The 16,459-nt window shown below is 39.0% G+C and overlaps 1 protein-coding gene across 1 annotated transcript in view; it reads left to right on the top strand.

Annotated features, from left to right (window-relative positions):
* The window catches only part of DPP6 (dipeptidyl peptidase like 6), a 975,800-nt gene that overhangs the window by 812,548 nt on the left and 146,793 nt on the right, over positions 1-16,459 (top strand). The window contains 3 exon segments of the mRNA XM_021009613.2: positions 5,854-5,977; positions 7,872-7,910; positions 15,531-15,638. Coding sequence (XP_020865272.1) covers positions 5,854-5,977; positions 7,872-7,910; positions 15,531-15,638 — 271 coding nt within the window.

Here is a 16,459-nt window from a genome sequence, read left to right as displayed (position 1 = left end):
GTACACCTTTCCCAGCCCTCTAGGCTGGTTGTGTTTTGAACTCCTAGCTTTGATCTTGACCTGGCTTTATGTTTACAAACTAGATCTAAATTTGAACCCCATGCTCACACCTGCCAGTATTTTCTTCACCTCTGTGAATTGCTGCATACATAATTAAGAAATGACAGAAATAGATTTAAAAAGAAGTCTTTAAAAGAGGATCTATTTCTTACTTTCTTTTGTTATTTTTTCCCTCACAAGGTCACAAACATCTATATATCTATTTATTGAAAGAATAATCATTGCCAGCATAGTTTGGCAAGCCACCCAATTTGTTTCTACAGCCCCCAAAACCAAGCGTATGTATTCCATGTTGATCTTTCCAAATAAACAAAAGAGGAACAGAACTGAGTCAGTCTCAGTTCTGTTTTTGGTAGGGACATCAAAGCCCTCTGTTGTTGGAGAGCTTAGTAGCTGTTGACCTTTGTGATATTCTCAGAGGGTAGTATGTGCCTCTTATGAACGCCGGAAGAGATGAATAACACTTTAGGCAGCTAAATAGCACAGTGGGTAGAGTGCTAGACCTACAGTCAGGAAGATCTGAGTTCAAATCCTCCCTCCGATACTTATTAGTTCTCTGGCCCTGAGTAAGTCCCTTACTCTCACTGTGCCTCAGATTCCTTAACTTCTGTTTGTCTCAGTTTCTTCATCTGTAAAATAGGGACAGCAATAGCCCCTACCTCCCAGGGTTGTTGAAAAGAATTATATAGTATTTCATAAAGCAAGAGCTTTAAACCTTATATAGAAATGCTAGTTATTATTTGATTTATACTTTTTTATTATTACTGTTATTATGGATAGAAATTAGAGCTGTGATTTCTTTGCCTTAATGAACTCCAACCTGAAGGAAAAAAATTACTTGCTTAGGGTCTCGTAGCCAAGAGGTAGGTCAGAGCCAGGCCTTCCTTGCTTTGAAGCTAGGTCTTACAGTGAGGAGATCCCTGGATTTGGAGTTAGGAAGACCTGATTTCAATTCCGGCCTCAGACACATAACACTTACTAGCTGTGTGACCCTGGACAAGTCACTTAACCCCATTGCCCAGCCAAAAATCAAAAAAACACAGTGTGTCTCTCTTAAATACTGCATTATTGAGCATCACCACAACTAATTGATCTTGCTTAGTGTCTATTTACAGGTAAATTACTTTTGTTGTACAATGGATCCCTTCAATATTTGTATTCCCCACACCAAGGCACATAGCAAACACTTAAAAATGCTTTTTGTTTGTTCTAGCTTTTGAGGTTGTTATGTGGATTGATTGATTTTCAAATCTCCATCAAGATTCTTTGTCATTACCTCTCATTCATTTTTCCTCTTATGTGATTGATCTTATATGATTCTTTGTTCTTCTGGCTCTGATTTTTATGTTTATTTTTTGCTTTGGATTATTTCATAATGTTCACTCCAGATTTCCTTATATTTCTCTACTTTTTAGTCTTATTTGCATTATAGTGTTCCATTACTTTAATGTACCACAATTTATTTGACCATTTCTCTATTATCAGCTGCCTCTAGTATTTTGCAATTACAAATAATGCTGCTGTTAAAATCTTTGTACATAAAACTCTATTTTGTTCTTATTAACACTTTCATGGTATATCCCCAGTGATAAAATCATTGGGTCAAGAGGAATTATTATTGTAACTTTTACTACACACTGCCAGATTGTTTTAGAAAAAGATGCCATGAATTTGCAATTCCACCAGCAATGAATGAGTGTTCCTGTTTCTACACAATCCTGTTAGCATTTATTTTCATTGGTATTAATTTTTTTTTTAATTTCATGGGTATGATGTGGTACCTCAAAGTTATTTAAATCTGTATCTGCTCATTAGTAATGTTGGGCAATCCTCCAAATAATTAACAATTTGTTTCTTCCTTTGAAAAATATTTGTACAAATCTTTTCATCATTTATCCATTATGAACTGGAAGTTCCCTTTGTGAGTTTTTAAAATATTTTATATATTTTAGAAATTAAATTTTATATGTAATATTTGCCATGAATATCCTCATACACGGTTTAGTCAAAACCTCTCCTACTCCCCACCCATATTTAACAGATGAGGAACTTGATACCCAGAGAAAGAAAGCAGTTTGCCCAAGGTCACATAGCTGTATTGCAGGGGTTAGACCACAGAAATCATTTCACTATATTAATCTAAATAATAAATACCTAAATCTCTAAAATATCTAAATACTCTATTTCCTATTCTGTTAATTTCATAAATATGCATACATTTCATTTAAATTTTCAGTTTTATCTAAATGGTTATCATAATTCCTGATAATTTCTTTTATTTCTTCTTCACTGTTTGTTTTCACTAAACTTTTCTCTTTTTAAATAAATGACACTTATTTCTTCTTCATTGTTTGTTTTCACTAAACTTTTCTCTTTTTAAATAAATGACACTATATTGTCATCAACAGTGACTGAAGGTATAGGTTGCTGGGACTTAAAAGGGAGATTTGCAAAAGAACTAGAAGAACTAGTCAGTGCCAAAAGCCCTTTAATTTGAGACTTTAAGGGGAAAAGTCCAAAGGTTTAACTGGTGATGCCCAAGGGAATATACAGAGGGAAGATAGGAGAAACAAGGGAAGGATATTAGGGCATCATCAATCTCCTTAACAGGGGAAGCAGATGGTACCTCCAGAAGTAGGCATTAGCCAACAGCTGCAAAGTGAGGTAGGGAAGGAAGAAAAACAGCCAGAGATGTTGCTAGAGAGCCTTAGGCATATGAAGGTGTTCAGGCCAAGGAAGGATGAGGAAGACCCAAAAGTATTGTGAGTAGCTGCCCCTAAGAACTTGGCACATCATTACACTGGGTTCTCCAGAGTTTAATAAATGAGAACCCCTAGGTGCATCTTCAATTCATGCCTTTGGACAGTTCAGGGGTGAAGAGGGCCAGGTCTAGGGGTTGTCTAGGTCTGTATTTCTGAATGTGGTGCAGTGACTCACTCAAAGCCTAAAGGTTCAAAAAACAACAACAGATATCTATTTAGTGGGGAAAAAACCCACATCCAAATAGCCCCAGGTAAAAGCAGTTTTCGAGGTGGCTAAAAGTTGATCAGGAAAGTAAAAGCTGCCAGCAAGGAAGTTAAAATAAATTGTCAGGAACATCACCAGGGGCATCAAGAGCTCCCTTACAAAGTCCTGAATGCCACTTTTATATTCTTCAACCCAAAGGGCCCACAGGTGAATCCCTAATCAAGCTACCTGAAGGCAAAGTTAACTCCAGCTGTATCTGGTCTACACCATAGCTGCTTTGCTCACAACAGCCCCAGATGGCATTATGCAAAGGTGAAATGTTAACTCATACCTGCCTGGTTCTACCAGTATCTTAACCCACAACTGGACTCTCACCTCTATGTTTTTTTAGGCTTTTCACCATGTCACATTGAGGGAAGTTCCAATCAGTGATGGTTTGGGGGAGGCAAAAGTTCGTAGTCCAGAAGATTCGTTAAAAGGGAAGGGATGCCAGGGAAGATGAAGGGACAAGGGGGAACAGGAAGCATAGATAGAAGTAACAAGCCTTACAAAAACTAAGCTCGAAAAAAGAGAGTTTTTTTCCACCATGGACTACAAGTAATTGACCAGAAAACAAAATTATTTTAAAAGCATTTGCCTGAGTTAGAAGGTAAAAAATTAGAAAATAAATAATGTGAATGTAATTGTGATCTATTTTAGTTCTGGAAACTGAACCTTAATAGTCACCGGGGTCTCAATGAATCTAAGTCTTGGGGGAGCAAATTCTATGAAATAAACCTCATCTGTCTTATAGGAAAGGTTGCAACAATTATAAGATAAGTTTAAATAATGCACTTGACTGCGCTTGGTTTTCCCTTCTTGCTGTCTGTTCCCATCCCTCCCCCAGGCATGTTTTATGTACCTTAATTAGGGAACTACTCTGGTTATTCTCCAAGGTTGTTAACAGGTGTTTTCAGGGGCTTAGTGCCCTAGCTGTTTAAGCTCTCGATTCTGTGAGTAAAAATCATTCATAAAGGTACTAACAAGATTAGCTTTTACTATGAAATATTTACTTCAAAGGTATAGTGCAAACATACAAACATTCCTCCCCAGCACCTGTGGGACATATTTCCCCCTCCACCCTCCATACCATCTCATTCTGTGACTAGGAAGGGGGGGATTAAATTGACAATTTAGCTCAATTCCTATATAGCATTATTCCCACCAGGTTCCAAGTTAAAAGGCTCCTGGGCACTATTCCTGGACTCTGAATTCTCAGAGTTTCTCTGCTGAGCTAATTGCAACATCCAGTCCACATTGTTCAAGCTTCCAGGTCCAGGATCCTACTCCCTGCAACACAGAGCCTAAGGGGAAAGGAAAGGTAGCCCTTCCCACACTCAGTTTAGTGTATAATGTCCATGCTGTGAATGAATAAGTCCTTCATCTCTGGATGAAGAGAGAGTAAGGGTAGCTTTAAAAATGCATCCAGTTCTGGCTACATAGCAAGTGGAAAGGGGCTGTTCCCATCCACACGGTAGGCAGATGAAGGATGCCTTCTCCCAGAAGCAAGTCTCTGGCATCTCCCACACGGCTGCCTCCATCCTAGGTAACCTGAACATGTGCCAAAGCCCTGTTAATGTGTGTATGTTTTATTATTATACCCAAGATTATTATTATTATTTCCCTTGAAGTCTCATCACAAACAGAACCTCTTCTCTCTTTTCTCCCTCTACTTTGGGTTTCAACCAGGATGGTTATCTTCCTCATTTTTCTTCTCAGAATTCTCAACTTCAAATTTAAATGTTACTGCTTCTGTGAACTCAGCGTGAGGTTGAGAGAGGTTTCTGGCCTCGTTAGTCCTTCTGACATTGTTCACGAACTAAAAAGCAAAGGAAACAGCAGATGACCTTTACTCCATCCCTTATACTTAGAATGGGCTTCCTCCTTACCTGCGCCTCTTGGGATCCTTTGTCTCCTTAAAAGCTCAGCTTACATGAAGCCTTTCCTGATTCTTCCTGATTCTCCCAGTTACCAGTATTTCACAACTAAATTATCTGCTATTTACTTTGTCTGTAATGTGCACTGTTTTTCTGTGTTCCTGTTGTTTGTCCCATAGAATATAAGCTCTTGAGAGAAAAGAGCTATTTTCCCCTTTTGGCTCCCAGCACCCAGGATAGTGCCTGACACAGATTAGGTGCCCAGTAAATCCTTAAAATTGATTGATTTGCATTTTCTCCAAAGCTGGTAGTAAGAAAGAAGAGGAGAATAGGGCTTCCTTAGTCTAGCAACTTAAAATTGGGGGATTTTTATGTTTAAAATTAGTCTATCACTATATCCAAGACTGACTTTCCTCTAAATTGTCTGGCCTGCCTTTGACTTCTCTCACTGCCTCTCAATACCAGGGCTCTGATAGAGTGTGTTCAGTGCCGGTGATGGGAAAACCAAGTGAGCAGAACAAATCAGGTAGAAGCATTTTACTCAAAAAGTTTATTACACTTGTCCCCCTTTCCAGTTGGGCTTTTTACAGAAAACTTGAAAGAATTTGCACATTTGCCTCCTTCTCAGAACATGCATCTGTTACCTCTGGGTAATTCTTTAAAGAACATCACATTAACAAATTAAAGATATTGATGTGCACATGTCATTTTCAGACATACAATGGTTCAATCACCCATAAAAGCAATGTGATAATAAATTATTTAATATTGCAACAAGAATCCTATGTGTCAGAATCCACCTGAGGGTCAATATCACTCTCTAGTTGTTAGATCTGCTGCCCAAAGCTACACTGTGACTATTTTCTATGCAGCAATGGATGCTTAACTCTGAGGTTTTTGATGCTTTCAGGGACTATTATATAACCATGGTGAAGTGGGCAACGAGTACCAAAGTGGCAGTGAACTGGCTGAACCGAGCCCAGAATGTATCTATCCTCACACTCTGTGATGCCACCACTGGGGTTTGCACAAAGGTAATAAGACTGGTTCAGCATTGATCACTTGCCTTGGGCATCTAATCAAATCAAACCTTATCAGAACCATGCTGAGAGTCATTCTGACCTAGGCATTCAAGTGAGTCAATTGGTCAGTTGCTTCAAAAGGTAGCACCAGCAGAAGGGTCTCCACTGGTTATCCCACATTGTAAATGGGCTTAAGAGTTGTATATAATCATATGGTTTACATCATAGAAATTTGCAATCAGAATAGTTCTTAGAACCAGGTTATCACTGGAGAAGTCTACAGTGGGGAACCTTTTTATCCACGAGAGTCACCAGATTTAGGCAGATTTAGAGGAGAAGGAAAAAGGGTATGTGAAGAAGAGAAATTAAAGTAGGAGCTGTCCATGGTGGGGGGGAATTAATAAAGTAGATCAAGTAAGTGATACAGGCATCCTGGGTTGACCATCCCCATTATATATCATTGTATAAGTATGTTAGCTCTCAAATTAACTGTAAGGTCATTAGTAAAAGTTCCCAGGAAGGATAATACATTGGACCATTGATGGTTAGTAGTAACAAGGCTTTTATTACAAAGATTTATGGGATAAATTGATAAAAATCAGCAGCCCTGGTCTAACCACTGGAACAGCTCTCAGAAATGGTTAGCACTGAAGGAAACCCTGGTCAACAGCTTATATTAGCTATCACTCCTGGGTTCTGCTTCCTAACTCCAAGAGAATTATTAGCCTTGACAGCCAGCTTGAGTGGAAACCACTGGCAAGATACAGCTCTCTTACTCCAAATGTCCCACCACTAACTAAACACCCTTGAGCTTAGTACCCTTAAACTTGGAGGATGGAAATGTCTGAAAAATGGCTATTTGTCAAGGATTCAGGAAGTGCTGACCATAGGAAAGTTGAGGGAGACATTAGGGAACTAAGGTAAGGTGACATAAGATTATTTTCCTTATTAGGAGAGGATTCTAAGTTGTTTCTAAGGGAAAAAAAAATAACTTGGGAAAAGAAAATTGAGTCGATCTGTTTCACAAGTGGTACCCAATGACAGAATCCCAGGTAGGATAGAGCACCCCATAGGCAATTAGAGAACAACCATTTCATCTCACCTTGTCATCTTTTTCCCCAAGCCATTTGGGTTTCTTGGCCTTCTATTCTTATCTTTGGGCCAAAAAGTAAAATAAATAAGATCTTCAAGACACTGAATCTCTCCTTCATATTACATTTCCAGATTTAGGAAAAAGAATCAGGATCAGAAGAATCAACTTTAGATGTAGTCCCCCTTGTCATTGGAAGGCCTCCACTGGGGTTTCTAATAGTCAAATTAGTGTCAGAAACAAACCCTTGATCTTTGTTAATGATGTTGCCTCATGCCCTAGTAGGTACATGTGTTTGGATATCTGATGTATTTATCCAAATGTTTTTTCAGGTTATCTTCTATAATATGTCTTCTCCCTACCTCTAAAGGTATAAGAAGTTGGAACTTCCAAGTATAAATGCAGGGACACATCAAGTGGAGATTGGGCTGAAGGCTCCCCACAGGCTATCTTGTTCATTACTAAAATGACAACATTTTACAGTTGCCTTAAAGGAAAAGGAATGGATTTCTGAGCAAGTTTGCAAAATGATGTATGTCAGATGGTGAAAGGCCACTTCTCTGGAAGCAGCCAGTTTCTCTTTGTTGCTAGGGTAGGAGACAGACCTCCCAGTACAATGATACATGTATTTAGCCCAGAGCCACAAAGGAAAAGAAAGAGGCTGCCCTGGGCTTACCTGCTCACCTTGCATGGCTCAGCAGTTCTTCTGTCCTTGTGCAGCCACTATGTAGATGCAGGCAAATTGCTTTCTGCCTTGAAAAGCACAGATACGATACATGTAAAAATCCCTTTTCTAATTCTCTTATTTTATTTCAGAAACACGAGGATGAAAGTGAAGCTTGGCTGCACAGACAGGTAACTATCTTTGTACTATTCACTATTTTTACTACAGAAACCAGATATCAAGAGCTGTACATCCCCAGAGATTGATATCGCCTAAGCAATAGTTATGAGACCAAAGCCATCATTATCATGGGTGTAGAGTTAGAAGGGGCCTTAAAGCTTGTCTAGTCCAATCCCCTCATTTTACAGGTGAGGAAAGTAAGGCTCAGATAGGTTGTGACTTGCCCAAGTTCACAAAGGTAGTAAGTGACAGAGCCAAGGGCCCAGGCTTCCTGGCTAAATGTTGGTTGAAGTGACTTGCTCAAGGTCTTAGGAATACTGTCTGAGCTGGGACTTGTAATTTCTAATACATTGCACTGATAGAGCTATAGAAACTTACCAAATGTGGGCCAAAATAGCAGGAAATTTCTGAAGTATGAAGGCTCTCTGCAACTTTTTCGTGGTTGAGATTTCTTTTCTGTCCCCTGTCCATCAGACTCTTCCATATTGCATGTGTCATATCCCTCAAAGAGGTAGAGAGATGGATAGATGGATAGATGAGGAAGCTGTTCCTTGAGTACCCCCTCATCTGTATATCTCTAACTCAAAAATAACTTGAGACAGCAGTGTACACTAACAGAGATTATGGGCCTGAGATGTTTGGGAAATAAAGTTTGACCTAAAACAAATAAAGCCCTGCGGGAAATGAGGTCATTTACTTCTTTGGGTTTTTTTTTCCATCCGAGATCATTCTGTGGACTTGATTAGGTAATATCAGTCAACTCATAGTTCAGTATATAATCTTCAAGGACCTCTGATTGCATCAGTATTCATATTCCCTTGACTGATGCAGGTTGATTCCCTTCCATGCCTTAGTAGACAGTTTAATGAGTCGTAGCTAAAAAAAATTCTTTCCTTGTGGATTATCCTGCAGCGATGAGCCATTCTTAACCCTGCTAATCTGGGCTGACAAGATGTGGAGTCTATCATTAAATTTGAATTTCCAGCCTTCCTGTTCATTTAACAAACATTTATTAAGCACTTGCTATATGACATTATTATCTCCATTTTACAGATGAGGGAACTGAGGCCAACAGAAGTTAAATGACTTGCCCAGGGTCATACAGCTAAGTTACCTAAGGTCAGATTTGCACTCAGGTCTTTCTGGCTCCTGACTGAGCCCTCTCTCCACTACCCCACCCAGCTTTCTAGGTAGAGATAAAAGATGTACACATATAAGTAAAATAAGGAGATTTTAAAAGTACTCACAACTTGGGGGGTTGGGGCAAAGGGCAGGGAGGAAGGAAAAAGGGAAGAAAGGAAATAAGCATTATTAAGCACCTAGCAATGCACAAAGCACTCTGCTAAGTGCTTAATAAATGTCTCATTCAATCATCACAACAATCCTGAAAGGTAAGTGATATTATTAGCCCCATTTTACAGTTGAGGAAACTGAGGCATACAGAGTAATGTGAAGGTTGGGGCCAAATTATGACAGGCATTAAACACCAACCTGCCATATTTCTCTTTTATTTTAGAGGAAGTAGGTATAAGAATTTTGAAAAAGGAGGTTGTCTGGTCAGACCGGTAGCTTAGGAAAACTATTTCGACAGTTGTGTGGAGGATAGATTGGAAAAAGAGAGTAGCAAGGTCTCTCACCTGACCATGATACCACTCTAACACAGGTGAGATCTCATCTCCTTATGCCTGGGCTATTGCAATAATGTTCTTTTGGGCCTCCCCTGCTTTAAGTCTTTCCCTACTCCAGGCCATCTTCCATTCACCTGTCAAAATAATCTTCCTAAAATATAGGTCTGAACATATGACCTTTCCCCCAACTCCTGCCCCAGTCAGTAAACGCCAATGGCTCCCAATTATGTCTAGGATCAAATATAAAATCCTCCATTTGGCTTTCAAAGCCCTTCCTAAACTCACTCCTTTCTGCCTTTCTGGTTTTCTTACATCTTACTTCTCTTCAAATATTATGCAGTTTAGTGACATTAGCCTCCTTGCGTTCTTCACATATGACACTTAATTTCTAGATTATGTACCTTTCTACTGGCTGACCCAATGCCTTAAATTCTCTTCATCCTCCTGACTTCCTTCAAATCTCAACTAAAGTCTCACCTTATGTGAGAAACCTTATCTAGCTCTCCTTAATCTTAGTGCCTTTGCTCTGAGATTATCTCAGTTTTATCATCTTTATCTATGTGTATACACACATACATACATCTCTACATATGTATGTACATCTCTACACATCTATATACCTATATGTGTATCTCCAATTCTTACCTACTTGTTTGCATGTTGCTTACCCATTAGAGCCACTTGAGAGCAAGGAATTTTTTTGCCCTGTTTTTATCTCCAGCACTTAGCATAGTTCCTAAGCACACTCATTGACTGATAAGAAGTAGAGAGAACTTGTCAGTAGTGTATTGCGATAGTCTAGGCAAAAGGTAATGAGGGCCTTGATGTGCAGTATGTGTGTGTGTGTGTGTGTGTGTGTGTGTGTGTGTGTGTGTACAGAAGGAGATACATGAGTGTGATATCATGGAAACAGAGTCAGCACCACACTTGGCTACTGAATGCATATAGTAGGGTGAGGGAGAGGGAAGATCTAGGATGCTTCCATATTTAAGAATCTGAGTCACTGGGAGAATGGTGTTACTCTTAACAATGAGGTAGAGGGGGAGTTTCCAACTTTGTCACATTGTTATTGAAATACCATGATTGAGGACTTGGGACTCAGTAGTTTTCTTTAGACATGGGGATGTGTAGATCTTTCTAAACACTGGCACAAAGGGATTATGGGGGCCATAGAAATCTCCTCTGGGTTGGTTTGCTTGGCTGGGGTGTGTGTGTGTGTGTGTGTGTGTGTGTGTGTGTGTGTGTGTGTGTGTGTGTGTGTGTGTGTGTTTTAATAGAATAGATCCTCTTCTCCATGAGCTGATCTAGACATGCTTTCTCCCTCTTCAAAGAATCTTTTTTTAGTGAGCTTATCTTATCTATCTCCCCGGTCTCAACTCCTGCCCTACCTTGGAAAAAAATCCATAAATTCCTTAGGGGCAAGAGCTGTTTCATTTTTTCCCTTGTATCCTCAGTGCCTAATTTAGGCCACTACCTATTTCACCTATAGGTAGAACTATATCTCTAACTCCAGAGACCCTGCTTATGCTCAAGTCTCTTCTTTTCATTCACTCAATATTTATTCATCAATCAACAAACATTTATTAGATGTTTTTTGTTTTTAGAACACTTCTTGGCACTGGAAAAGAAACAGTTTAAGTAAGGCATGATTCCTGCTTATTCTCCACATCATTCAATGTTATTTTCATGCAATTTCATCCCAACTTTTGCTATTTGCAAAAGGCAATTAATTAGACAGTCAGTAAGCATTTGTTACTCTATGCTAGTTCCTCCCATCTTTGGAGACAGCATGGTGTAGTAATGGATGAAGACCCAGCCTTGTACCTGGCAAGACCTGGGTTCAAGTTCTATCTATGATACATACTGGCTGGATTATTCTGGTGAGATTACTTAACTTCTTAATGTTCTTAGCAACTCTCTAAAACTATGCGTTGCAGAGGAAGTGCTGACCTACATTAAAAGAGGAAGTTCCCCACCTAGGAGTTCCACATACGTACCACTAAAATGACAGGTTCAGTTACTCTCTCTTACTATGTGCCCAGCAGGCTCTGTCCCACATATTGAGAATACAAAGAAAGAATGGAAACAGCCCCTTCCCTAGAAGAGCTTACATTGTAATGGGTGATAGAGTTACATAAATGGGTATATGTAAGATAAAGAATTGATACATGATAACTTTAGAGAAGGAAAACAGCAGCTGAAAAGGTTCTTGGTTTGTCCCTTCTTCACAATGAACCCATTTGTTTTAGAGGTGAGGACACTGAGACCACGTGATATTAGGTGGCTTGCTAGCTAATGACCACTATAGTGTTAAGACTCCCAGCCCTAAGTTTTCAGATTGCTATTTAAATTGAGAAGCCTTATGATAGACACTCCAGCCAGCAGACCAGGACCTACTCATATTTCTGGAAGGTTTATCTGGCTGATCTCCAAATCCATTATGGTAGGCTTCCAAAAGGGAGGGGAAGGAACATATCTGGTTGACACTTATATATCCTTATCGATAGGAAAGGAAGCAAGATGAGCAGCTATCCGAAAACTCATCAGAAACTTTCTCGTCAGCCATTCACACAGCAGTCACTGTTCCCTTTTCCATCCCCACTGGCAATCATAAGTCTTAAGAAAGATTAAAAGAGTTTCCTCATCAGGTAAAGGTTGGAGAGCTCAGCCTTAATGCTATTCTGCTTTAAAACAAGCTCAATTTTTTTGTCATTTGCCATATACTGAAAGATCTGTCATTATGTTTAAGTGTTTCATTTTTTTTCTTTTTTGCCAGAAATTTTAACTCTTCAAAAAAAAACAACTTTGTTATTGTTATTTGTCTGTTGCCATTTTTGAGATTAGGTCTCCTTTCTCACCTAGGTTGAAAGTGCAGCACCACTCATAGGTTCAGTCCTACTAGTATTTGGTGGGGAACATACATACATACATACACACACACACACACACACACACACACACACACACACACACACACACATAAAATCTTACCTTTTGTACCAGCCTGCTTAGAAACAAGTTGTTATTTCTGACTTTGTTCCTGACTGCGCAAGATCCACTAGCAAGTTACTGACAAAAATAAGTTGGTCCAATTTTTTCTGGTTCATAAGATCATATGTATGATATGCAGAGAATCTTATTAATCATCCAGTTTAATCCCTTCATTTTACAAATGGGAAAACTGAGGCCCATGGAAGTAAGATACTTGTAATAAAGAGCAAAGTTAAGTTTTGAACCCAGGTCTTCTGACTACAAATTCAACATTTTTTCTATTATACCTTACTTAATCTGGTATATTTACATCACAGACGTAAACTTATTCTCCATCAAAATAAGATTAACCTATAGTTATAAAAAAAAATTACTCCTGAATCACTTATTTACTACTTTTTACAGGAAAGATTGTTTTTTGTGCCCAAAATCCAATTTTTTCCCATGACACTAAAGGGATATTGCCATTCCCAACTCCTAAATGGAAAATAAAAACAGGTTTTAAATGCCAAATTAATTGTTGATTTTTCCATTCCCTCACATTTCAATTCTATATTTCCAACAAATATCTATCTATCTATCTATCTATCTATCTATCTATCTATCTATCTAAATAAGTGTTTGCAGATTAGAGTTTTCAGTTTGTGTTCTGTGTTTATGAAAATTAAATATCATTTTCATCACATGTTACCCTATGTCTTTGGCACATCGTCGTATATGCACATATTCATTTGCTGCAGAGGAATGAATTGGCTGCTAACCAGCTAAGATTGGTTTTTACCACATGGTCTCATTCCTGTTCACTCAGACCTTTTAGAATCAGATGTTCAGCTAATTGGTGTTCACTGATGGGAATTTTTAAAGTTGGGCTTCACAGAAGCTAAGAGGTTGCTTTCACCAAGCAAAGAGAACAAATCAACAGGATGCTGAGAAATGGGCGACTAATTATTTTGGGGACCATGTAATCAATGTTGGAGGTTACCCCACTTCAAGCATTCACTTTGAATTTGCCCTATTACCCATTACTCAAGGAGAAAAACAAACAACCAAACATGAATACTGAGCTCTACAAGAAAAGGGACAGAAGATACAGGAAAGCATGACTCAACAAGTCTTTTTTTTTTAATACCAAGATTCTTTTTTCTCAGGATAAACATAGGGATGGTGAGGTCAATTGATCCCTTGAGTCCTTGACCAATCTGTTTTGCATCTGACAACATTTAAGAAAATATTTTTATTTTTCTTGGGTTTGAGTATATTTCAAGGTGCAACAACTAAGCATTTTATAGACAGAGATGGGAGTGACCATAGACTTTATCTAAGCCAACCCACCCTCTTTTTACAAATGAACAAACTGAGGCCCAGACTTGACTAAGGTGATAGACCTTGTTTGTGAAGTAGCTGTCATTAGCAGCCACCTTACTGCCAGGTCTGCCTTGTCACAGAGAAGAGAAAAATAGAAAACAGGCAGTGTGGTGAAGCAGAAAGAACACCAAATTTGAAATCAGAACACCAGGGTCCAAATTCCAACTCTTCTACTCTTGGTGACCTTGGTTAAGTTATTTAATTGTTCTGGGCTTTAGTTTCCTCAATGGTTTAAAAAAAAAAGAAAGAAGAGAGAGAGAGAGGTTTGGATTAGGTCACTCCTAATGTCCTTCAGAATTCTAAATCTGTTATCCTGTGATAAAACTGGTATTTAGACCAATCTAGGTGTGTGATTTTCCCAGAACAGTACAACTGGGCAGACTTTGCAGTATACTATGGGATATGATGGACTATGGTTATACATATACATGTATATATAGATATACAGGACTGAAGGAATGGCACCATGCTTTGTAAAGAATCAAGCTAATGTTATCTCTGGTGAGCCCAGCAAACACAATATAATTATTCCTTTTTCTTTGTAAATAGCTTCTAAATTGAGGAATAAAGCTAGTTCACATTCATATAATGCCTTAGGTTTGCAAAGTTATATGTGTATGTTGTATATACATATACACATATACATAAAGTTATATATATACATATGTACATACATATATAATACATATACATACATTTTTTTTTTGCAAAGTTTATGTGTGTTCTGGGCAGCTAGGTGGCACAATAGATTGAGTACCAGGCCTGAAGTCTGGAGGACTCATCTTCCTGAGTTCAAATCTGGCCTCAGACTAGCTATATGACCCAGGGCAAGTTGCTTAACCCTGTTTGCCTCAGTTTCCTCATCTGTAAAATGAGCTGGAGAAGGATAGGTCAAACCACTCCATTTGCCAAGAAAACCCCAAATGGGGTCAAGAAGAGTTGGACACGACTGAAAAATGACTCTACAGACACAATAGCAAAGTCTGTATTAGCTCATCTAACCTTCACATCAGCCCTGGGATGTAGGTATTATTATTATCTTCATTTTGTGGATGTTGAAGCTGAGTCTCAGAAAGCGTAAGTGACTTTCCTGGGATTATGTCACATTAAGAGGCTGGTCAGATTTGAACTCAGGTCTTCCTGACTCGAAGTCCAATGCTTTATCTCCTGTACCACGCTGCCTCCACAAGGCCTTTACTGTATCACAGGATGTTTCTGTCACCACTCGCTCTCTCCCCCACCCAAAGTAAACTGTGCAGTAAAGAGAGTAAAGATCACAGCTGTGTAGTTAGAGGACTTCATTCACATACCCCTTCTGACTTAACCACCCTGCATCCCAGTTTCTTCATTTGTAAAATGAAGGAGCTGGTGTAGATAGCCTGGGAGATATATTCCAACTCTAGGTCTATGATTCTGGATCCTATGATTTATGAATGGTCCTAACACATGAAAAGCAAAGACCTCAGTGTTTGTTCTTCCTGAGTGTTGGGCCTTCCTTAAAGCTGGTCCCATCTCTCACTCAAGATATTACTACACATGAATCTAGTTAGAATTAGGGGGATGGGGGGAGGGGGTATTTTTTCCCTCCTTCAATTGCTTCAAAGTAAAACGTGCTGCCTTGCTCATCTGAGTATTTGCCTCCTACAGAATGAAGAACCCATCTTCTCCAAAGATGGCCGAAAGTTTTTCTTTGTCAGAGCCATTCCCCAGGGAGGACGAGGAAAATTCTACCATATTGGCATGGCTTCTTCCCAGGTAACAACACTCTGTTATTGGAATGCTGTCTTTCTGGAGCAGCACCTGCTCCTAATGACCAGAAATGAGATGAGAGCCCTGAATCCCTTAGTCCCCTTGGGAAATGCCATCATTTCATAGGTTCAATAGAAGAAGACGGCCCAAGGCCTTTGTACTAGACATCCCATCCCTAAAAGGGATATTGAGTATGAAAATGTCCCTTCAAATGTCATCATGTATCAAGCTCATGGTAAAATTCTAGAATAATTTGCAAAAATAATAGAACTGAAGTTTTCATTTTCAAAAGAATTTCATTTAGTGAGTTCTATGCCTGATTTGACAAACTCATAAACTTGTATCTATTCCATATTTCTTGAGGTCATATATGTTTTACTGCCCCTTCTTCACCTCTTAGGATCATCTCCTACCAATACCCCCTCCACCCTTCTGTCAAGTCCCTAAAGGTTTGTAGGATTGTTTGTTTTTTTGTTTTATTTTGTTTCTCCTGACTCACCTCTCCCTTTTGAAGTGTCCTTAAGATTTACAAAGTACTTTACAAGCATTATCTCAGATGATTCTCCTAACAGTCCTATGATGTAGGTACCTGAGGCCTTGTTATTCCCATTTTACAGATGGAGAAACCAAGATTCTAAAAGGATAAATGACTTGCCCAAGGTCACGTAGCTAATAATTATCACCAGTAGGATTCATACCCAAATCTCTCTTAACTTCAAATCCAGCGAGTCTTCCGCCCCCTACTTGTACCACCTGTGCAAGATTCACTTGCTGGTTCTCTGAGGTCTACTCACATCCACTCTCTCTCTATCATACTTTATTATCAA

Source organism: Phascolarctos cinereus, unplaced genomic scaffold (assembly GCF_003287225.1).
Source record: "Phascolarctos cinereus isolate Bilbo 61053 unplaced genomic scaffold, phaCin_HiC Scaffold_1;HRSCAF=81, whole genome shotgun sequence".
Lineage (NCBI taxonomy): Eukaryota > Metazoa > Chordata > Mammalia > Diprotodontia > Phascolarctidae > Phascolarctos > Phascolarctos cinereus.
This window is presented reverse-complemented; position numbering and strand designations above follow the sequence as displayed.